At 41.3% G+C, this 23023-nt stretch overlaps 1 protein-coding gene across 1 annotated transcript in view; it reads left to right on the top strand.

Annotated features, from left to right (window-relative positions):
• The window catches only part of LOC106600902 (nuclear body protein SP140-like protein), a 28804-nt gene extending 5781 nt beyond the window's left edge, over positions 1–23023 (top strand). The window contains exons 2-15 of the mRNA XM_045714957.1: positions 1572–1746; positions 1990–2220; positions 2410–2529; positions 4002–4135; positions 12431–12478; positions 13035–13083; positions 13275–13394; positions 14119–14258; positions 14452–14520; positions 20034–20161; positions 20383–20500; positions 20660–20734; positions 22226–22368; positions 22557–23023. Coding sequence (XP_045570913.1) covers positions 1572–1746; positions 1990–2220; positions 2410–2529; positions 4002–4135; positions 12431–12478; positions 13035–13083; positions 13275–13394; positions 14119–14258; positions 14452–14520; positions 20034–20161; positions 20383–20500; positions 20660–20734; positions 22226–22368; positions 22557–22593 — 1587 coding nt within the window. The 3' untranslated portion in view covers positions 22594–23023. The remainder of the gene's footprint in view (positions 1–1571; positions 1747–1989; positions 2221–2409; positions 2530–4001; positions 4136–12430; positions 12479–13034; positions 13084–13274; positions 13395–14118; positions 14259–14451; positions 14521–20033; positions 20162–20382; positions 20501–20659; positions 20735–22225; positions 22369–22556) is intronic.

Raw genomic sequence — 23023 nt, 5'->3', positions numbered from 1 at the left:
TAAAATAAGTATAGTTCAGTACATTAGAGTACAGCATAGTAGAGTTCAGTATAATGTACTGTATTGTTCAATAATTTACTCTAATGTACTCTACTGAACTAAACTGTACTGTACTGTACTCTACTGATTTAAACTCTACTGTACACCTTACTGTACTGTACAGTAGTACTCTATCAAATAAAACCCTGATCCAACCTTGTAACAAAACAAATTGTAGAATACAGAATACAGAATTCTTTGGTAAAATTCTTCCTCCTATTTTGCAAGTAAATGTTCCTGGAAGAACCTTTTGGGTTGCCACACCAGCGGAACCTTGCCGATTGAAAAAGGTTCCTTGAGGAACCGCTCTGAAAAGGGTCATCGAGGGTCTTCGAGGAACCCCTGTGTAAAGGTCAACGATGACTGAAAGTGGGTGCTGTATTGAAGCCACCGTGCAGCCATCTTGATGCTCTTCCATTGTAAAAAATACATACATTTTTTACGAGTTTATTGCATACTTTAAAATTATATCATGTGAGCTAAACATAAGATAAATATAAAAACATTTTCCTTAAACTATTTGGTTTTTGAGTGTTAATGTTACTTTCTCCACTACTACAAAAAATACTTAAATACATTTAATTTTGTCCTGAAATACTGTATTACTGTATAGTAATTCCATTAATTCCTCTGGAGGACTGCTGTAAATCTCTCTCGGAGAAGGTGACTTTTATCAATATATTCGGTTCTATTTACGCTCAGATTCGAAAGTGCTAATTAGCGTCAAAGTAGACATCCTGCAAGACTACAAATCCCTGCAAGCTCCTGCATGTCATTTCTAGCTGACACCTTTGCTAACAGGTAATGTGTCAATTTTAAACTTGCACAATACATTTCACAGAATTGTCAATTTAAAGAAATGTAGATAATTTATTCATGGCTACATTTAGCTAACATTAGATAGTTAATCCAGAGATTATTACCTATGCCTCGATTCAGCAGTCTATTCCAGATCATCATGGTATTTGTGGTTCTTTATGATAACCACATTAGCAGCTAAATAGCGTTTCTTTTTTGGGGGGGTAAATACAGGCGAATATATTGTTAAAAGTTACTTTGTCCTAGAGAGATTTACACGGTTATCAAAACATCACGCCAGGGTAAGCCTACATGAAACACAGCCCTTATTTTAAGTGTTTTTAAAAAATGATGGGAAAAATGAATGGTGGAAAAAAGATTGTAACCATTTCCCGGTTTATCCGCGAAAGGTTCCTTGATGATCTCCAGGGTTCATCGGGTCAACACTAATTCTAAGAGTGTTCTGTGTACACTAAGACCATTCACTGTCCTATTAGTAGCTGGGTACAAACAATATAAATAACAGGTCTTTGAATGTTATTGTAAGAGTGGACTTCGGAGTTGATGATCATTGATTAGTAATGCCTGACGTGTGCCCATGAATTTCTGTCTGTAAAAAGGAACTGATTGGGATGGTAGTTGCTTTTAGAGAATCAAATCTAGCACTCTACTCCAGCCACAAATTGTTAACCCCTATAAATTGGACCGTGGTGTTGTATTTGACCCTCCTGCAGAAGCTGATTCGGTGTAGGAGTAAGGAGCTGAGGGAGAAGGGTGTGTACCAGGTGTTGGACTGGGTGCAGGCAAAGAGTCCCGACAGCATCAAGGTGTTCTGGAACTGTGTGTTCAGGGACCACCTCCTGCTGCAGTACCCCACGTTACGCCTGCTCCGAAAGCGCCTGCTGGACGGTCAGTTCTAGAGTCTTCACTCTTATTATTGTATTATTATGGTATTATTATGGCAATTGTATGGATAGCCTAATGTCTATATATAATTCTAACTCCTAGTATAATATAAATGTAGTCACAATGGTGGATACTTTGAAGTTGACGTTCAAAGCCCTGTCTAATTTGTAATAATAATCATTTTTTATTAGGTGTACATGAATTAGGTTGCATGGTTTGCAAAATTTTGACACCAATCCCTTGTAGGGTCGTCCACATTCTATGAGAAACTGCCAGAGAAGGTGGAGAAGGAAGAGGAGGAGGAGGATAAGAAGAAGAAGGGTTCAGCGGAAGGAGAAGAGGAGGAGGAGGAGAAGAAGACAAGAAGGAAAAAGAGGAACCAGAAAAAGAGAAGTGAGAGTGCTGAGGAGGAGCAGCCCAGCACGTCCACCCAGTCCAACCCCAGTCAGAAGAGGAAAGTCCAGAGGCCCAAATACTGTGAGTCCCCGGCTTCATGTTCCCTGGGGGAAAGAGGAGGCCTTGTGTAGGGAAGTCTAAAGTACCTATAACTTCAAACAGACATTTTCTTGAGTAAATATTGACTCCTGAATTCATAGCATAGGTAGTAAGTTTGTTTTTTGCGGGGGTGAAATATATGTTCACATCTTAATGACTGTCCCCATGCAGCTTCTCCTTTCAGAAAGAAGGAGAAAGATGACATCTGGACCTGGCCCTTCTACAAGACCCAGCTCCCAGTCACCTGTGGGGACAAAGAAGGCATGCTCAACAGGGACAAGCTGGCCAAAGGTAGGTCATAACAAGGACTTTATATGATGTGTTTGTGTGTAATGGTGGATGTGTTTTGGCCGAATATCCTTGCCTGAGACCTTAAAAGTGGCAATCTGCAGTTGCTACATCCATTTTTGGACCCAAATTCTGAGCCAGGAGTAAAATCAACTCATACATTTTTATCTCAGATGGTAATCATTACAGTTTGAGGTACCGCAAAGGAAAGATAGTGATGAGGCTCATTGACATTGCAAATGGGGAATAACCAATCGCGAGGCCCAGCTGTGAACTCTATAGGTAACATGCAACCATGGTGAATGTGACTGTAGGCTACATAAAATGTTGCAATGGTAAAAAGTTGGATATTATTTTTACCTGGCACGATCACTTTGCCAACCACAGGAGGTTGGTGGCACCTTAATTGGGGAGAACTGGCTCGTGGTAATGGCTGGAGTGGAATGGAATCAAATACATCCAACACATGGTTTCCATCTGATGCCATTCCATTCGCGCCGTTCAGCCATTATTATGAGCCGTCCTCCCCTCAGCAGCCTCCACTGTTGCCTACTCTAATATGTTGGCATGCATATTTTTCTTTAACCAATTCTGATGGTTGTTTAAAGTGGAATTTTTTACAAGATTACCTTTATTTCAACACACTTGTCACTCCCATTTAACAAATCTGAATCTCTTTGCCACAGGAGGCATCAAGTCACTTGCAGACAATCTTGCCTTCAATGTTGCATACAACGTTTGAAAGGTCTATCATTTTCATTGAACACAAAGTCAACGTAAGCCCAAGCCGTCAATTGCCCAATTTATAGGCATGCCCAATTTTAACATATCTTTTTAGCAAAGTGATGTTGGATAACGGAAATAACATGATGTAGGGAAATAAAGAATCAAAAGAAAAACGTAGGCATATAATTATGAAATAGGCCCGTTGAAATCATTGCCAAAAGCTCAAGAGATACTGTTACAATTAGGTCTAGATTATTTATGGATTAATCATATAGAAATATCAAAACATTATTTTAACCACTCCAAAGTAATTGCATGTGGTGCAGGAACCAGACTCGCTGCATTTTTCTATTATCAAGACACCCGCTTGTAACTCTTAACTGGTTAGGACAGCTCATGAGGTGTCCTAAATATATGTCGACTAGGTGTGACTTATGACTAAAGGCTTCAAGGACAGCTTTTATTTATTACCCATCAGTACTTACAATAAATGTTCTCTGCAGGAAACCCAGGTTTCAATCACAGTCAGGCACATGTGTACTACGGTCTATTTGACTTTGCATGGTTTTAATGTGTGGTGGTGTGTATGATGTCTGACTTCCTCATTGGTTTGTCTCAGGGGAGAGGTGCATTGCGGTTCAGATTTGCTGGTTGATGTCTGACTTCCTCATTGGTTTGTCCCAGGGGAGAGGAGAATTGTGGTCCAGGGTTGTTGGTTGACGTCTGACTTCCTCCTTGGTTTGTTTCAGGGGAGAGGTGCATTGAGGTCAAGGGTCGATGGTTCATCCCAAGTGGCTTTGAGGAGTTTGGGGGGAAGAAGAGCAGTAAGAACTGGAAGTACAGTATCCGCTGTAGAGGCACCACTCTGGGAAAACTGATCCAGGTACAGCATATATTTTGATTACATTTATTTGACCATTTAAAAACACAATTCAACCAGACGTGGACACAATTGACTTAAAATCATCAAATAAAACACAGAAAAGTTGAACAGCTTAGTCACTTTTCACACTCTAATCAGGCCTATGTAATTTGGACAATGTTTCCATAAACTACACTCTGGGATATACACTGCTCAAAAAAATAAAGGGAACACTTAAACAACACATCCTAGATCTGAATGAAAGAAATAATCTTATTAAATACTTTTTTCTTTACATAGTTGAATGTGCTGACAACAAAATCACACAAAAATAATCAATGGACATCCAATTTATCAACCCATGGAGATCTGGATTTGGAGTCACACTCAAAATTAAAGTGGAAAACCACACTACAGGCTGATCCAACTTTGATGTAATGTCCTTAAAACAAGTCAAAATGAGGCTCAGTAGTGTGTGTGGCCTCCACGTGCCTGTATGACCTCCCTACAACGCCTGGGCATGCTCCTGATGAGGTGGCGGATGGTCTCCTGAGGGTTCTCCTCCCAGACCTGGACTAAAGCATCCGCCAACTCCTGGGCAGTCTGTGGTGCAACGTAGCGTTGGTGGATGGAGCGAGACATGATGTCCCAGATGTGCTCAATTGGATTCAGGTCTGGGGAACGGGCGGGCCAGTCCATAGCATCAATGCCTTCCTCTTGCAGGAACTGCTGACACACTCCAGCCACATGAGGTCTAGCATTGTCTTGCATTAGGAGGATCCCAGGGCCAACCGCACCAGCATATGGTCTCACAAGGGGTCTGAGGATCTCATCTCGGTACCTAATGGCAGTCAGGCTACCTCTGGCGAGCACATGGAGGGCTGTGCGGCCCCCCAAAGAAATGCCACCCCACACCATGACTGACCCACCGCCAAATCGGTCATGCTGGAGGATGTTGCAGGCAGCAGAACGTTCTCCATGGCGTCTCCAGACTCTGTGACGTCTGTCACGTGCTCAGTGTGAACCTGCTTTCATCTGTGAAGAGCACAGGGCGCCAGTGGCGAATTTGCCAATCATGGTGTTCTCTGGCAAATGCCAAACGTCCTGCACGGTGTTGGGCTGTAAGCACAACCCCCACCTGTGGACGTCGGGCCCTCATACCACCCTCATGGAGTCTGTTTTTGACCGTTTGAGCAGACACATGCACATTTGTGGTCTGCTGGAGGTCATTTTGCAGGGCTCTGGCAGTGCTCCTCCTGCTTGCACAAAGGCGGAGGTAGCGGTCCTGCTGCTGGGTTGTTGCCCTCCTACGGCCTCCTCCACGTCTCCTGATGTACTGGCCTGTCTCCTGGTAGCGCCTCCATGCTCTGGACACTACGCTGACAGACACAGCAAACCTTCTTGGCACAGCTCGCATTGATGTGCCATCCTGGATGAGCTGCACTACCTGAGCCACTTGTGTGGGTTGTAGACTCCGTCTCATGCTACCACTAGAGTGAAAGCACCGCCAGCATTCAAAAGTGACCAAAACATCAGCCAGGAAGCATAGGAACTGAGAAGTGGTCTGTGGTCTCCACCTGCAGAACCACTCCTTTATTGGGGGTGTCTTGCTTATTGCCTATAATTTCCACCTGTTGTCTATTCCATTTGCACAACAGCATGTGAAAATTATTGTCAATCAGTGTTGCTTCCTAAGTGGACAGTTTGATTTCACAGAAGTGTGATTGACTTGGAGTTACATTGTGTTGTTTAAGTGTTCCCTTTATGTTTTTGAGCAGTATATATAAAAAGATCTGTATCATATACAATATCATATAGGGGAGACTGGCGTTGGTTGTCACATATTTTACTCTTATGTGTACTTCTCAGCACCAGTATATCTTACAACACTCTTTTCAAATTTAGGAGAAACACCAAGGTCTTGGGTTGAAATGGGGGCTGACCCTTTTTATCATTTTAGTCATTTAGCAGACACTCTTATCCAGAGCGACTTACAGTAGTGAATGCATACATTTCATACATTTTTTCTACATACATTTTATATTCATATCTAATTACAAGATGGAGTCACTGTAAGACCTTTAAACAAGTTAACATTCACAAGGCTGCAGGGCCAGATGGATTACCAGGATGCACACTCAGAGCATGTACTGACCAGCTGGCAAGTGTCTTCACTGACATTTTCAACCTCTCCCTGACCCGTCATCCACAGATGACGCAATCTCTATTGTACTCCACACTGCTCTTTCCCACTTGGACAAAAGGAACACTTACTTGAGAATGCTATTCATTGACTACAGCTCAGAGTTCAACACCATAGTACCCTCGAAGTTCATCGCTAAGCTAAGTGCCCTGGGACTGAACACCTCCCTCTGCAACTGGATGTTGGACTTCCTGACGGACGCACCCAGGTGGTGAGGGTAGGCAACAACACATCTGCCACACTGACCCTCAAGACCAGGGCACGTAAGGGGTGTGTACTTAGTCCCCTCCTGTACTCCCTGTTTACCTACGACTGCGTGGCCACTCGCGACTCCAACACCATCATTAAGTTTGCCGACGACACGACGGTAATAGGCCGACGACGTTGAAAACCTAATGGGAGGAGGTCAGAGACCTGACAGTGTAGTACTAGGACAAAAACCTCTCCCTCAACGTCAGCAAGACAAAGGAACTGATCGTGGACTACAGGAAACGGAGGGCCGAGCACACCCCATTCACATCAACAGGGCGGAAGTGGAGCCGGTCCTGAACTTCAAGTTCCTCGGTATCCACATCATTAAGGATCTATCATGGTCCAAACACACCAACACAGTCATGAAGAGGGACGACAACGCCTCCTCACCCTGAGGAGGCTGAAAAGATTTGGCACGGGCCCTCAGATCCTCAAAAAGCTATACAGCTGCACCATTGAGAGCATCTTGACTGACTGCATCATCGCTTGGTATGGCAACTGCTTGGCATCCAACAGCAAGGCGCTACATAGGGTAGTGTGTATGGCCCAGTACATCACCGGGGCCAAGCTCCCTGCCGTCCAGGACCTCAATACCAGGCAGTGTCAGAGAAAGGCCCAAGAAATGTAAAAGACTCCAGCCACCCAAGTCATAGACTGTTCATTCTGCTACTGCACTGTAAGCGGTACCAATGCACCAAGTGTGGAACCAACAGGACCCTGAACAGCTTCTATCCCCAATCCATAAGACCTCTAAACAAGACTGCTAAAAAGCTAATCAAATGGCTAGCCAGACTACCTGCATTGACCCTTTTTTGCAATAACTCTCTTGCACTGACTCTATGCACACAGCCTGGACTCTCGCACACATTCACACATACTTACACTGACTCCCCGACACATACATAAAAACACACACTATATACACCCACTTGGGATTCATATTTTCCCGAGAATCTACCAAGTCTCAATACCAGGAATAATTCATTATTATCCAGAGTCCCGGGAAATTCCTTAACAACCGGAAGTGCCCATTTAAAGCGTTTTAAAAGATATGGTCACTATGCCAGGGTTCTCCCCAAATAAGAGGGGCGCTGCACCACTATGTAAATAATTCAGAGCAAATTAAACTGATATTTAGTAATGATAGAATGAACTTATAATTATTTTTTCATTATATATTTATCTCTAATTTCGTGACATCCAATTGGTAGTTACCGTCTTGTCCCATAGCTGGAATTCCTGCACTGACTCTGGAGAGGCGAAAGTCGAGAGCCATGCGTCCTCCAAAACACGACCCGCCAAGCCACACTGCTTCTTGACACACTGCTCGCTTAACCCGGTAGCCAGACGCACCAACGTGTCGAAGGAAACACCGTACAGCTGGTGACCTGAAGTAAGCGTGCATGCGCTTGGCCGCCACAAGGAGTCGCTAGAACGCGATGGGACAAGGACATCCCAGCTGGCCAAACCCTGCCCTAACCCAGCTGGGCCAATTGTGCGCCTTCTTATGGGTCTCCCGGTCAAGCGGCCGGCTGCGACACAACCCAGGATCGAACCCGGATCTGTAGTGACGCCTTGATAGAATGATCTTTGATCACCAATAACATTGTTGTGATTTACAAAACAGGCCGTTCATAAATTCTGAGCGTTATCATGTTCCTCAATTAATTCAGCGCATTTCAGCAGTAGGCTTTCTCGACACAGAGCGCGTTCAGGACGCACAGAGCACACCCCGACTATAGCGTTGTCAAATCATACAAACGGCAGTCAAATGACAATTCCAATGACCGAAGTTGCTAAACTTGCTAGATAACTTAATAATCAACAAATGTCAGAATATTTTGGCAAAGTCTAGTTGATGATTATAAAGATACCAGATCAGCTTATGAATAACGGGGAAGAGAAGAGTGCAAATAGTTTAAATATCAAGGTATCTTATTATCCATATCGACTCTCATATCGTTTGTTGATCACACATTCTCTACCGAATCTCTCATATGGGCAGCTAGTACGAGACAGCGCAGAGAAGCGGGGGAAATGATATCGCAGTATTTTGATATGCGTAGGCAAGAGACGTGCTTTCACAATGCAACCTATATATTGCAGAATAAAGTTAGGATTTATCATGCGTGACATGAGTCAGGATTTGGGGTTTCAGTGGGATTGGGACTGGATAGGAAAGTAGCCTAGGCTGTAGGACAGGAGAAGATAGCCTTTTCCCTCATGCCTCTCTGAATTGTTAACAGACTTCATGTCTGTGACAGAGACGCGTATGTAGTGAATTGTAAATAGACCTATCAAATTTGTGACTGTCTGAAGAGTCACAATGACAGCTCAAAGAGGCACACTTTCTTTTATAGGCCATACTTAGGGGTTAGACCCTGTAGGGTTTATTAACTGCATTCAGGTCGCGTGTGCAGTCCGGCAGTGTCAATTATGTGTGCGCTTTGAATTCATGTCAATCCCTGACACCAACACACATAACATGCACACACATGCATACTAACACCACTCACACACACTCACACTTTCACACTCACCACATATGCTGCTGCTACTGTTAATTATCTATCCTGTTGCCTAGTCACAATACCCCTACCTACAGTACGTAGCTACCTCAATTACCTCGTTATCTTTAACTCTGCATTGTTGGAAAAGGACCCATAAGTAAGCATTTCACTGTTAGTCTAACCCTGTTAGCGTGACAAATAACATGTTATTTTATTTTATAAGCCTTCAAACACACTCTGTCCACTTGTGACAACCAGCCCCATCGTGGGGTTGGATGTCACATAGTATGGGGTGGGTTGTCACAATGCTTGCTTGTTGCTTATTGCTTTTGTAACAAGAAGTGAAGCAATGTTGCAAACAGATTCTTAGAAATAGCCTTTGTTTGATCAAACAATATTCCTAACAAAATTCTGCATTTCATGCCTTAAGAATAAGATTAAATTTTTAGTAAATGTGTGTCTATTTGTGTGTTTGAACACACGTGTCTGTGTGTGGGTGTGTGACAGGAAAAATATGTGTGTGAGAGAGAGGCAAAGAAGTGACCTCTTTATAGCACAAGCACAAAATAGCTCGGGATTTATTGTGTACTGGCAGTGGCAATGATGATAGTGACAACCAACCCTACATTCCATGTGACAACCATCCCCAGCTATCCCCTTAATGATAATTAAAGACCTGCTCCGGAACGTTGGCGACTAGTAAGTCTTTTTTTTTTTTTTTTTTACCTCCCGCTTTGGGCTGGATGTGTCAATGTGTAGTTCATACATGCATAATCTATGAGCAGAATGACTGTCTTATTTAATTAGCCATGAAATCCCTAGTTTGAAAATGACTGTGTACTGGGGGCTGTGCGGTGCCATTTTCCCTACAATTTCCCCCATGTGGGCCAGCCCCCTAGCAATTAGGTGGTGATTGACTCCGCTGTCCTGGCGTCGTGAGGGAGCTTGTTCCACCATTGGGGTGCCAGAGCAGCGAACAGTTTTGACTGGGCTGAGCGGGAACTGTGCTTCCTCAGAGGTAGGGGGGCCAGCAGGCCAGTGGTGGATGAACGCAGTGCCCTTGTTTGGGTGTAGGGCCTGATCAGAGCCTGAAGGTATGGAGGTGCCGTTCCCTTCACAGCTCCGTAGGCAATCACCATGGTCTTGTAGCGGATGCGAGCTTCAACTGGAAGCCAGTGGAGAGAGCGGAGGAGCGGGGTGACGTGAGAGAACTTGGGAAGGTTGAACACCAGACGGGCTGCGGCGTTCAGATCAGCTTTAATATTGCAGATTGTTGGTTCTATCAATGTAATTGTTTGCATAATTTTCAATCCCCATATATATATATATATATATATAATATTTGTTTCCTTCTTTATCATTTTACCCCAATCCTTCCACCCCTCCCCTAATTGGAGTAAAATAATGGACAACAATACTTAGGCTTCTACTTTCAGCTAATACATACTATATACATTTTACAGACACAGTGTATTTTACATTAGTTATCTTTATTTATTCGTTTTTAGTCCGACACTTCAGCTACCCTCAACCCCTTCCATCTATCTAATTTCCATGCATTTTTCAACTATGCTGTAATGTTTCACAAAAGTTCTGAACCTTTCTATTTTCATAGTTTCTACAGATGGTAAATTAAAGATTCCTAAAATTATTATTATATTATTGATCGATTGACTATGGCTCTTCAAGTCACCCAGCAGTGCTATTTGCAGAGTTAGTTCCAGGTAAATGTTGTAATTCTTCAGCCATTCCTACATTTGCGACCAAAAACAAGCTACATTTACGTGATTTAACTGATGCTGTAATTCAGAGCGATTTACAGGAGCTCTTAGGGTTAAGTGCCTTGCTCATGGGCACATCAACAAGGGCTCTTAACCACTAGGCTATCTCTTCGCAGCAAAATCTGCAGAACTGGGATTGATTGTACCCCTCATATACATAACATTCTACTGGTTGCAAGAATTTTGTATAATAATTAAATGGAAAAACTGAAACGTTTTAACCCAGTGTTGTTTTGTGTATCAGTTCATAAACCACGTACCATGGAATCGGCATATTGAAAATCTCTTCCTAACTATTTTGCGACCTGCATGGCGCAGCTTTCATTTTTTTGGTCCTTAAATAAAACTGATATACTTTTTTTAAATCACAATTTTCTTTAACAAATGTTGGTCTTTAATATAGGTCCGACAGACAAGTTCCTTACCTTCTTCCCCTTCCACTTTTGTGGTAATGTGGCAATCAGTTGGTGGTAATTTTGGATATAGCAGACATTTCCATATATTTTTGTTATCTACATGTGTGACATAACTCCAACAGTCATATTTCTGATATCATTAACAAAGATTATATATATTTTTTAAATCAATTAGTATATTTGAGTTTAACCATAATATTTGTTCTTTCTTTTCTGATGCATAAAACTGAAATTGCAACCAGCTTTCTATAGCCTGTTTTAAAAACAGTGATATTCTGGAGATTATTTTATTTTCAAATAACCGAAAGTGAGAAGTTGTAATCTGAATAAAAGGAAAAAGGAAAAAAAAATGTACATGGGGTGAGCCATTCTTACTAATCTGCTGGAAAACCAGTCCGGATTTCAGTTCATCTTTTTTATGACTGAAGCCTTTAGTGAGATGTGCAAGGCTGTAATATTTAATCATTCATATTCATTATATAAATAGGCCTGTTTAATTTTGCCTGGCTTGCCATTCCAAATAAAGTGGAATATGTTTTGCTCATATAATGCTTTTTTAAAAAAAGTAATTTGGTGTAGGCAGGGCCACAAGTAAATAGGTAAACTGGGATATGACTCAATATTTTAAGATGCTAGTTAACTCGTGGCTTGACCTAGGGACTCAGAAATAGGTTTGAAATGTCCTCTTTTCATCAAACGTACGTGTTCATGGATACTCCCATAATTCAAACATTTACAAAGAAAATATCACGCATGTATTTTTTTACTTGTACTTATAAAAAACATACATTCTCCTCACCTTAATGTTTTATCATGCTGACATGAAGTGACCAGGTGGATGAGTTATTTCGAAGAATTCACACAGCTCCATTTCGGTTGGTAGTAATTAGCACTGTGACAACCAACCCGTGAGGCAACCAACCCCGGTCTCCCCTACTCTTACCACAGCATATCGGTTTATTATTACATATACCAGAACATTTTGGCCAGACAGAGCAACGAACTATAGCTACACATTATACCCTTTTTGTTTTTCTGTAAAGAAACTAACTGTACAGTTATTTCACTGATGTTCCATTCAGTCACTCAACACTAAAAAGCAATGTCTGTCCCCCTTTCTCTACCCCCTCCCATCACCATCCCACCCACCTCAGGAAGGTCATTTAACTTCACCAAACTTTAAAAGAAGAAAGAGTGCACAGGTAGGAGACCAATCTTTCAATATACCACATCCTCTGGATTAACAGCCAAACTTCATTTGACCATTTAGTTGTACAAATACTCTCAAATGCTTAGTACATCTACATCATACTGTATATCTAGATAACAGTTCACCCACATCATTCTATGTAAAAAATACTTTCTAATAACTGAATAACTGCACGGAGGTCCCTTACGAATGAATAAAATGGTAACATATCATATCAAGTACAACCTTATACCATACTGGGCATAGGAACATGTGGGACCATTGAAAATGCATAGAAAGTGCTGCATCGTCATAGCATCTGAGTACATGTTGTTTATGATTGTTAGTCATGAATCAGTTTTATTGCAACATCTGAACTTGACAACAAGCTTAGCCTCAGCCGTTGATATTGTGATGTTTATACGGGCATGAATTTATATTTCTTGTGCGTGATCATACTTTGACCAAAGATCATTTTGTTTGTCCATGTTCTTACCATATTAGATAAAGAAGAGTCTATTATGTGACTGATATATGGAAAACTGGTCTGTCCCTTTTCTCCTATCTAGGCCAAGAGAGCACTGTTTCCCTTCAACCAATCAGCAGGCTCAATCACTGGTATGTACACCAATCACAACTCAATGGAATCTTTCTGAATCCTTTAGACATGACTATCTGGTAAAGGGGATGGGGTTGTCTCTCTAACTCAGTGTTTTTGTTGTTATAAGGTTTTGTGAATAACACAGGCCTGACCCTTCACACTTATAGAATAAACCATCTTTCCCTAAACCTCTTTATCTTTACTTCAGAATCTGAGGAGGATGACGATGATGAGGAGGAAGAAGAAGCTGAGCGGGAAAAAGAGGAAGTCTTCAAAGTCACCTGTGGAGCCATCAGTGGAATGCTACATAAGGATCGGTTTGCATCAGGTACATATTTTATTCTCTCAAGGTTTAATAAACAACATTCTATAGCTATTGTCATGTCTTTGAAACTATTGAAGGTACTGGAGACACTTTTACATGTTGGCAACCCTCTTTCTCTGGCTGCACCTCAAATACTGCCCCCACTTAGTGCTTTTATCAAGCAGAAAACCCATTTCAGCAGATCCACAAGGTCAGCCATGAGAGGTGACTGTACAGTTCCCTTCAGGAAAAGCACCTTCAGTCAGACAGCTTTCACTCTGAGAGCTTCCCACGTCTGGAACTCACTGCCTTCAGACACACGTAGCTGTGCAACACACAACCTGTCTGTAGTTTCTGAGGTGTGTAGATATTGTTTGTTAATTTTCTGTCTTTTGTGTGGTTGCTTATTGTGTTATTGCTCTCTGTCTGCGTACTAAGAGTTAGTTGTCATATGTTGCTCTCTGCTCTGTATGTGCTCATTGTCTGTACTGCCCAGGGACTACGGTAGAAAGTTTGCCGAATGGCTAAAACCAGCACTTGAACTGAATGTCCCTGCGAAAATAAACGTAATAATGTAAAGTAAATGACACACTTTCAGCTATTATCAATAATACGCTACAAGTTATTTTACCATAGCCCCATGTCACTCTGGTCAGCTGTAATGCGCCGTATTGGATTTATACTAGGGTTATAATAGGGTTTCATTTGAGCTTGTCCTTCTGACCCTATCTTCTCTGTTTCCACACAGGGTCGTGTGGAAAGAGCATCCGCACGGACCAGCGCTGGATGACCCCGGTGGAGTTTGTGACGGTGGGGTCAGCTCTGGAAGATCCCTCCTGGAAGAAAGACATCCAGTGGGACGGGAAACCACTCAGCGTGCTCATCGAGGTACAGACGGAAAGAGAACAGAGCGATAAAGATGAGAGAGAAAAAATGTGTATTTGACACTTACCAACCTACTGTTCAAGGAATGGTTTAAGATAGTCTCCAAGGTCTTTAAGGACCTGTGATGAAAACATTTCCCTTCTTCAAAAACGTTTTACTAGTACTACTACTGTCTCTGTTTGTTTCCCATTTTCAGAGAAAGATCTTGGTCATCCACTCTCTCCTGTGTAAGTGCAAGCTGTGCAGCTCCACGGCCAACGACAGGGTAAGTTTCCCCCTCGATCCTCAGGAACATGGTAGCACCCACTTACCAATCAGCCAATCACATTAATTAAACGCATGCTTCAGTTCTAATAATGAAATTCCAAGATGTTTCTTAACATCACTGTATAGGGAATGAATGAATGAATGAATGACATTTGTGTCAAATCATCCGTTGGTATCCCATCCATTACGGGATTAAATGACACAAACAAACATTACAATGATTCTCAGTGATAATTCTTCTGGTGTTCTGCGCAGTGTGCACCGCATAAATAATGAACAAAAAAATCAGTACATAATAGTAGATAAGGTTATCCAAGCAATAATAATAATAATCCTAGAACAGTAAAAATAATAAAAAATAAATACAGAAAAATTCAACAGAAGGTGTTTCAACCTGATCTCGCACAAAGAAGATTTGTGTGAGATCAGAGAAGATTGTGAGACAGCCCTACAGACAATCTATATTCATACATGCACTTTGCTATATAGGAGCTAAATACTTATAGAATGTAATTACTGGTCGCCCTTGTATTCTATTCCAGGCTTTATCAAAAAAATTCAGCAAACAGAAATACACAATGTACAAAAAAAAACATTTCAGTTTCTCCTCATCACTCAGCCACATATTGCCAGGGTATATCTGGTGGGCTTTCTGGAATAAAGAAAAATGTACAGTGAGGGAAAAAAGTATTTGATCCCCTGCTGATTTTGTACGCTTGCCCACTGACAAAGAAATGATCAGTCTAGAATTTTAATGGTAGGTTTATTTGAACAGTGAGAGACAAAATAAATAAAAAATCCAGAAAAACGCATGTCAAAGATTTTATAAAATGATTAGCATTTTAATGAGGGAAATAAGTATTTGACCCCTCTGCAAAACATGACTTAGTACTTGGTGGCAAAACCCAAAAATCACAGAGGTCAGACGTTTCTTGTAGTTGGCCACCAGGTTTGCACACATCTCAGGAGGGATTTTGTCCCACTCCTCTTTGCAAATCTTCTCCAAGTCACTAAGGTTTCGAGGCTGATGTTTGGCAACTCGAACCTTCAGCTCCCTCCACAGATTTTCTATGGGATTAAGGTCTGGAGACTGGCTAGGCCACTCCAGGACCTTAATGTCCTTCTTTTTGAGCCACTCCTTTGTTGCCTTGGCCGTGTGTTTTGGGTCATTGTCATGCTGGAATACCCATCCACGACCCATTTTCAATGCCCTGGCTGAGGGAAGAAGGTTCTCACCCAAGATTTGACGGTACATGGCCCCGTCCATCGTCCCTTTGATGCGGTGAAGTTGTCCTGTCCCCTTAGCAGAAAAACACCCCTAAAGCATAATGTTTCCACCTCCATGTTTGACGGTGGGGATGGTGTCCTTGGGGTCATAGGCAGCATTCCTCCTCCTCCAAACACGGCAAGTTAAGTTGATGCCAAAGAGCTCCATTTTGGTCTCATCTGACCACAACACTTTCACCCAGTTGTCCTCTGAATCATTCAGATGTTCATTGGCAAACTTCAGACGGGCATGTATATGTGCTTTCTTGAGCAGGGGGACCTTGCGGGCGCTGCAGGATTTCAGTCCTTCACGGCGTAGTGTGTTACCAATTGTTTTCTTGGTGACTATGGTCCCAGCTGCCTTGATCATTGACAAGATCCTCCCGTGTAGTTCTGGGATGATTCCTCACCGTTCTCATGATCATTGCAACCCCACGAGGTGAGATCTTGCATGGAGCCCCAGGCTGAGGGATATTGACAGTTCTTTTGTGTTTCTTCCATTTGCGAATAATCGCACCAAATGTTGTCACCTTCTCACCAAGCTGCTTGGCGATGGTCTTGTAGCCCATTCCAGCCTTGTGTAGGTCTACAATCTTGTCCCTGACATCCTTGGAGAGCTCTTTGGTCTTGGCCATGGTGGAGAGTTTGGAATCTGATTGATTGCTTTTGTGGACAGGCGTCTTTTATACAGGTAACAAACTGAGATTAGGAGCACTCCCTTTAAGAGTGTGCTCCTAATCTCAGCTCGTTACGTGTATAAAAGACACCTGGGAGCCAGAAATCTTTCTGATTGAGAGGGGGTAAAATATTTATTTCCCTCATTAAAATGCAAATCAATTTGTAACATTTTTGACATGCGTTTTTCTGGATCTTTTGTTGTTATTCTGTCTCTCACGGCTCAAATAAACCTACCATTAAAATTATAGACCGACAAAGAAATGATCAATGGGCAAACATACAAAATCAGCAGGGGATCAAATACTTTTTTTCCCTTCACTGTATATATCGCGGTAGGAAGTGCAATAGATGATCAAATGAATGTTATTCTCCATTTCTTCGAGGTCACAATAGTTACAGCGTTTTTCCTCATCCATTTTACCATTATACCGACCTGTTTCAATACGCAGGGGCAATATCCCTGATCATACACATGGCAATCTCTTGCTTTTAGGTAGGTTGTACATAATATACTGTATCTCTCAGACACAAATTCACACTTAATCAAATAAAAGGTTTATGGGTTTATGAAACTTCTTAAGGCTAGGCAACTTCTGGTGAAACTGGAGGGTGTGCAATTCAAATAAATAATCTTAAAAATTATGAATATTAAACATTTAGGAACATACAAATGTCTTATATCGGTTAAAAGCTTAAATTCTTGTTAATCTAACTGCACTGTCCGATTTACAATAGGCTTTACAGTGAAGGACGGCGCCCCACATCAAAATATTTTTCCACCAGCAAAGGTTTCATAAATTCACAAATAGCAATGAAATATTCACTTACTTTTTGAAAGTCTTCCTCTGATTTGTGATCCAAAGGGTCCCAGCCTCAACATGTAGTGTCTTTTTATTAGATAAAATCCTTCTTTATATCCCAAAAGTCTGTTTAGTTGGCACCATCGATTTGAGTAATCCACTCGTTCAACATGCAGAGAAAGGAATCCAAAAATCTACCGCTAAACTTTGTTAACCTCTTGGGGCTAGGTGGGACGCTAGCGTGCCACCTGTGGTGCACTCCATCAACAGCAGGTGCATTTCAAGAGCGGCAAATTTGAATCCAAATAAATGTCAAAATTCAAATTTTTCAAAAATACAACTATGTTACACCATTTGAAAGATAAACATCTCCTTAATCTAACCACGTTTTACGATTTCAAAAAGGTTTTACGGCGAAAGCATAAATTTAGAGTATGTTAGGACAGTACATTTACAAGAGTTGTGTGTAATGTTTTGTCAAGTCAAAGACAGGGTCACCAAAACCATAAAACCAGCTAAAATGATACACTAACCTTTTACAATCTCCATCAGATGACACTCCTAGGACATTATGTTAGACAATGCATGCATTTTTAGTTCTATCAAGTTCATATTTATATACAAAAACAGCGTTTTACTATGGCATTGATGTTGAGGAAATCGTTTCCCTCCAATAACCGGCAGTCAAGTCAGCGTCACAAATTAAATAATTAAAATTAGAAAACATTGGTAAAATATTATATTGTCATTTAAAGAATTATAGATTTACATCTTTTGAACGCAATCAACTTGCCAGATTTAAAAATAACCTTACTGGGAAATCACACTTTGCAATAATCTGAGCACTGTGCCCAGAAAAATACGCGTTGCGATACAGACTAGACGTCATGTTGGGGAGATCTAAAATCGAAAATACTATGTAAATAATCCATTACCTTTGATTCTCTTCATCAGATGTCACTTCCAGGTATCACAGGTCCATAACGAATGTAGTTTTGTTCAAAAAAGCTCATCATTTATGTCCAAAAATCTCCGTCTCGTTAGCACATGATGTAAGCCAGCCGGACTTCTCGTCATGAACGAGGGGAAAAAATATATTTCCGTTCGTTCAAACATGTCAAACGTTGTATAGCATAAATCATTAGGGCCTTTTTTAACCAGAACATGAATAATATTCAAGGTGGACGAATGCATAGCCTTTTATAACGTATTGGAACGAGGGTACCCAACATGAAGTAGCGCGCCAGGTGTCTAATGGGACATCACCGTTCCATGGCTCTTGTTCGGTCAGATCTCCCTCCAGAAGACTCAAAACACTTTGTAAAGGCTGGTGACATCTAGTGGAAGCAATAGGAAGTGCCAAAATATTCCTCAGCCCCTGTGTTTTTCAATGGGAGAGGTTTAAAGTCAATACAACACATCAGGTATCCACTTCCTGTCAGAAAATGTCTCAGGGTTTTGCCTGCCAAATGAGTTCTGTTATACTCACAGACACCATTCAAACAGTTTTGGAAACTTTAGAGTGTTTTCTATCCATATATAATAAGTATATGCATATTCTAGTTACTGGGTAGGATTAGTAACCAGATTAAATCGGGTACATTTTTTTTATCCAGACGTGCAAATGCTGCCCCCTAGACCCAACAGGTTAAAACAAGTCAAAATGCGTTTCTATTTAATCCTCAGGTACCCTAAAATGTAAATAAACTATAATATTTCATACGGAAAGAAGTATGTTCAATAGGAAAACGATATTAGCAGGTGCGCGTCCTCTTCGTCGAGTGTTTTCTTTCCAGTGGTACCAATTATATGCATATCCTGGCTTCAGGGCCTGAACAGCAGGCAGTATATTTTGGGCAAGTCAGTCAGGGGGAAAATGGAGAAAAATAGACCCTAGCCTGAATCTCCCCCACCCATTTATTTTCATATTGCATTATCAGTTGTTTTTAGTGACTATATCTCCCTTAATTTGGTCTTCGTACAAATGTTAAAAGTCAGACTGCTGGAAAAGGTCCGACATTTTGGTTGCCCAGGCTCCTCCTGAGAAGAGATACAATTGAAAAACATTCCCGGCAATAGGCATATCCAACAGTCTATTCCAAAGTCTCACCATGCACGCCTTCCATCTCACTTCACAGGGTTCCCAGTCCATGTCCCCAGTTATTGCCAGTATAGGCGCAAATCTGTGGACACCTAAAAAAATAAGTACTGCTTTGAGATACCTCTTAGCAACTCACACTCCTGCTGAATAATCCACAACAGGACATACACGTCTGATAAAATTTGGAATATGTGGCATAACCAATATCTTTGAATGTTTTTGTTTTTCCTATGACTCCCCCAAAAGCTCTACATGCTGAGTCAGCCAGGGCAGATGTGCTGTATTGAAAGGTCTTATATTAATCAAAATAAGACCCAAATATTTATAATTGCTAGTAAACTCAAGAATGTCTTCACCACCACAAAATTGACAACCAATTGACTGCACGTAATAACATTTTCCACAGGTTTTGTTCAGTTTCTGCCATTAAAATAATATAAATCAGCATTTCATCATCATATCTTACTCCAGTATTTAACTGTTTCGTTTATTTTTGCCAAATCAAAAATAAACATAGCAAACAGAGTTGGTGATAAGGCATGTCCTTGTTTTACACCCAAGGGTGTGGGAAGCCAATCTGTACGATATTCGTTAACACAAACAGACAGTTGGTGCTTGATTGTTAACCAATTCCTTCTCACCTTCCTCTCTTCTCTGTCTTGGCAGCATGATCAGGATAACGATGACAACTGCTTCATCTGTAGAAGCCAGGGCAACTTGATATGCTGTGATGAGTGTCCTCGCTCCTTCCATCAGAGATGTCATCTTCCTAATGTGGATGATGCCATGATGGGGTGAGAAGAGTTGAGGGTTGATGTGAGAGAAAGAGATTGATACAAGAGAGGTCTGCTTGTTCTGTGTACTGTAGGTAAACGTAGCTGTCAGCTTATTTGTGCACTATTGAAATGTTTGTGTGTGTGTGTTTGTGTGTGTGTGTGTGTGTGTGTGTGTGTGTGTGTGTGTGTGTGTGTGTGTGTGTGTGTGTGTGTGTGTGTGTGTGTGTGTGTAATCACAGGGATGATTGTCCGTGGATGTGTACATTCTGTGTACTGAGGGCCAGTCAGTCGTGGCGCTACCCCAAACAAATGACCTACCAGGAAGCCTTAACCTGCCAAATCTCTGACCACCTACTGGTGAGGAGCCCGAATTAATGACTTCTACCATTGGTCCAACTGCTTCCAATTGCCTGTCCAGTATAAGCATCAATATATACACTTCACATTAAATAATTATTCAGAATTAAATGTAAGCAATCTTTGACCAGTCACATAAAGGTGTGTTTACTCTGACAGGAATGCCAGTACCTCCTGCTGTGTCTGTACAATGCGGACGAGGACCAAATCTTTGTGGCAGATCCTTGCATCCACGTAAGTTTGTCGGTCTCTCTCTCTCTCAAAGTTCACATATACAGTTGAAGTCGGAAGTTTACATACACCTTAGCCAAATCCATTTAAAACTCAGTTTTTCACAATTCTTGACATTTAGTCCTAGTAAAAATTCCCTGTCTTAGGTCAGTCAGGATCACCACTTTATTTTAAGAATGTGAAATGTCAGAATAATAGTAGAGAGAATGATTTATTTCTGAGTCAGTTTGTAGGCTTCCTTGCTCAAACACGCTTTTTCAATTTTTCTATGGGATTAAGGTCATTGCTTTGTGATGGCCACTCCAATACCTTGACTTTGTTGTCCTTAAGCCATTTTGCCACAACTTTGGAAGTATGCTTGGGGTCATTATCCATTTGGAAGACACATTTGCAACCAAGCTTTATCTTCCTGACTGATGTCTTGAGATGTTGCTTCAATATATCCACATCATTTTCCTAACTCATGATGCCATCTATTTTGTGAAGTGCACCAGTCCCTCCTGCAGCAAAGCACCCCCCATAACATGATCCTGCCACCCCATGCTTCACGGTTGGGATGGTGTTCTTCGGCTTGCAAGCTTCCCCCTTTTTTTCTCCAAACATAACGATGGTCATTATGGCCAAACAGTTCTATTTTTGTTTCATCAGACCAGAGGACATTTCTCCAAAAAGTATGATCTTTGTCCCCATGTGCAGTTGCAAACCGTAGTCTGGCTTTTTTATGGCGGTTATGGAGCAGTGGCTTCTTCCTTGCTGAGCGGCCTTTCAGGTTATGCCGATATAGGACTCATTTTACTGTGGATATAGATACTTTTGTACCGGTTTCCTCCAGCATCTACACAAGGTCCTTTGCTGTTGTTCTGGGATTGATTTGCACTTTTCGCACCAAAGTACATTCATCTCTAGGAGACAGAACGCGTCTCCTTGCTGAGAGTTATGACGGCTGCATGGTCCCATGGTGTTTATACTTGCGTACTATTGTTTGTACAGATGAACGTGTTACCTTCAGGCATTTGGAAATTTGCTCCCAAGGATGAACCAGACTTGTGGAGGTCTACAATTTTTTTCCGGATTTCTTTAGATTTTCCTATTATGTCAAGCAAAGAGGCACTGATTTTTAAGGTAGGCCTTGAAGTACATCCACAGGTACACCTCCAATTGACTCAAATGATGTCAATTAGTCTATCAGAAGCTTCTAAAGTTATTACATAATTTTCTGGAATTTTCCAAGCTGTTTAAAGGCACAGTCAACTTAGTGTATGTAAACCTCTGACCCACTGGAATTGTGATACAGTGAATTATAAGTGAAATAATCTGTCTGTAAACAAATTGTTGGAAAAATTACTTGTCATGCACAAAGTAGATGTGCTAACCGACTTACCAAAACTATAGTTTGTTAACAAGAAATTTGTGGAGTGGTTGAAAAACGAGTATTAATGACTCCAACCTATGTGTATGTAAACTTCCGACTTCAACTGTATGTTCAATTGCCAGGTGAGAAACTACACCAGTGTGATAAAGACCCTATATGGCTGGACAGGGTTGTGGAGAAGCTGCAGCAGAATCTCTACCAAACAGTGCGACACTTTGTGTCTGATGTGTTGCTTATCTTCACCAACTGTGCCACATTTAACAGGGTAAGACTGCACTACTGCAGTATCCAATGTGAACAAATCTTGGAATTGTGCTAATGCATGAATAACACTTTAACAATGTGTCTCTGTTTAATCCATAACAAATATGAATTAAGCTAAATGAGTTGTGTTTATTGCATTTCTAGTTTATTATGTTTTCTATACAAATGTGACTGTCTTTTTTTCTGAAGGATAATGCAGAGTTCCGTGGGATGGGCGAAAGATTGAAGGATCTATTTGAGAGAGAGTTCAAGAATATTTTCAGTATCCAACTTCAGCATCCAACTGCATCCAACAGCCAGTAGAGCCTTCATCAAGTCTGTACTGTTATCTCACTATGAGACAACAGGGAATATTCACCATGCCCTGGTCTTTGTATACAGCCTTCATACAGATTTGCATGAACATTATTATCCATCTAGTCCTTTGATGAATTTCTTTCATTCGTTCTAGCAGTCAAAATGTGTGTGTGATACTAATTGAAATAGAATGATGGTGATAACATTGCATTTCACACAGTAAATGTTGCTTTGCTAACTTCTCATACAAGAGCCTTAGAATTCCTCACCTTCTAGGTTCTTACTTTTGGTTAGGCCTCACTAGATTCATGTCCAGGGATTCTGTCGAAAATAAACTCATGAATTTCGAAAACATTGTA

This window comes from Salmo salar, chromosome ssa03 (genome assembly GCF_905237065.1).
Source record: "Salmo salar chromosome ssa03, Ssal_v3.1, whole genome shotgun sequence".
Classification (NCBI taxonomy): Eukaryota; Metazoa; Chordata; class Actinopteri; order Salmoniformes; family Salmonidae; genus Salmo; species Salmo salar.
This window is presented reverse-complemented; position numbering and strand designations above follow the sequence as displayed.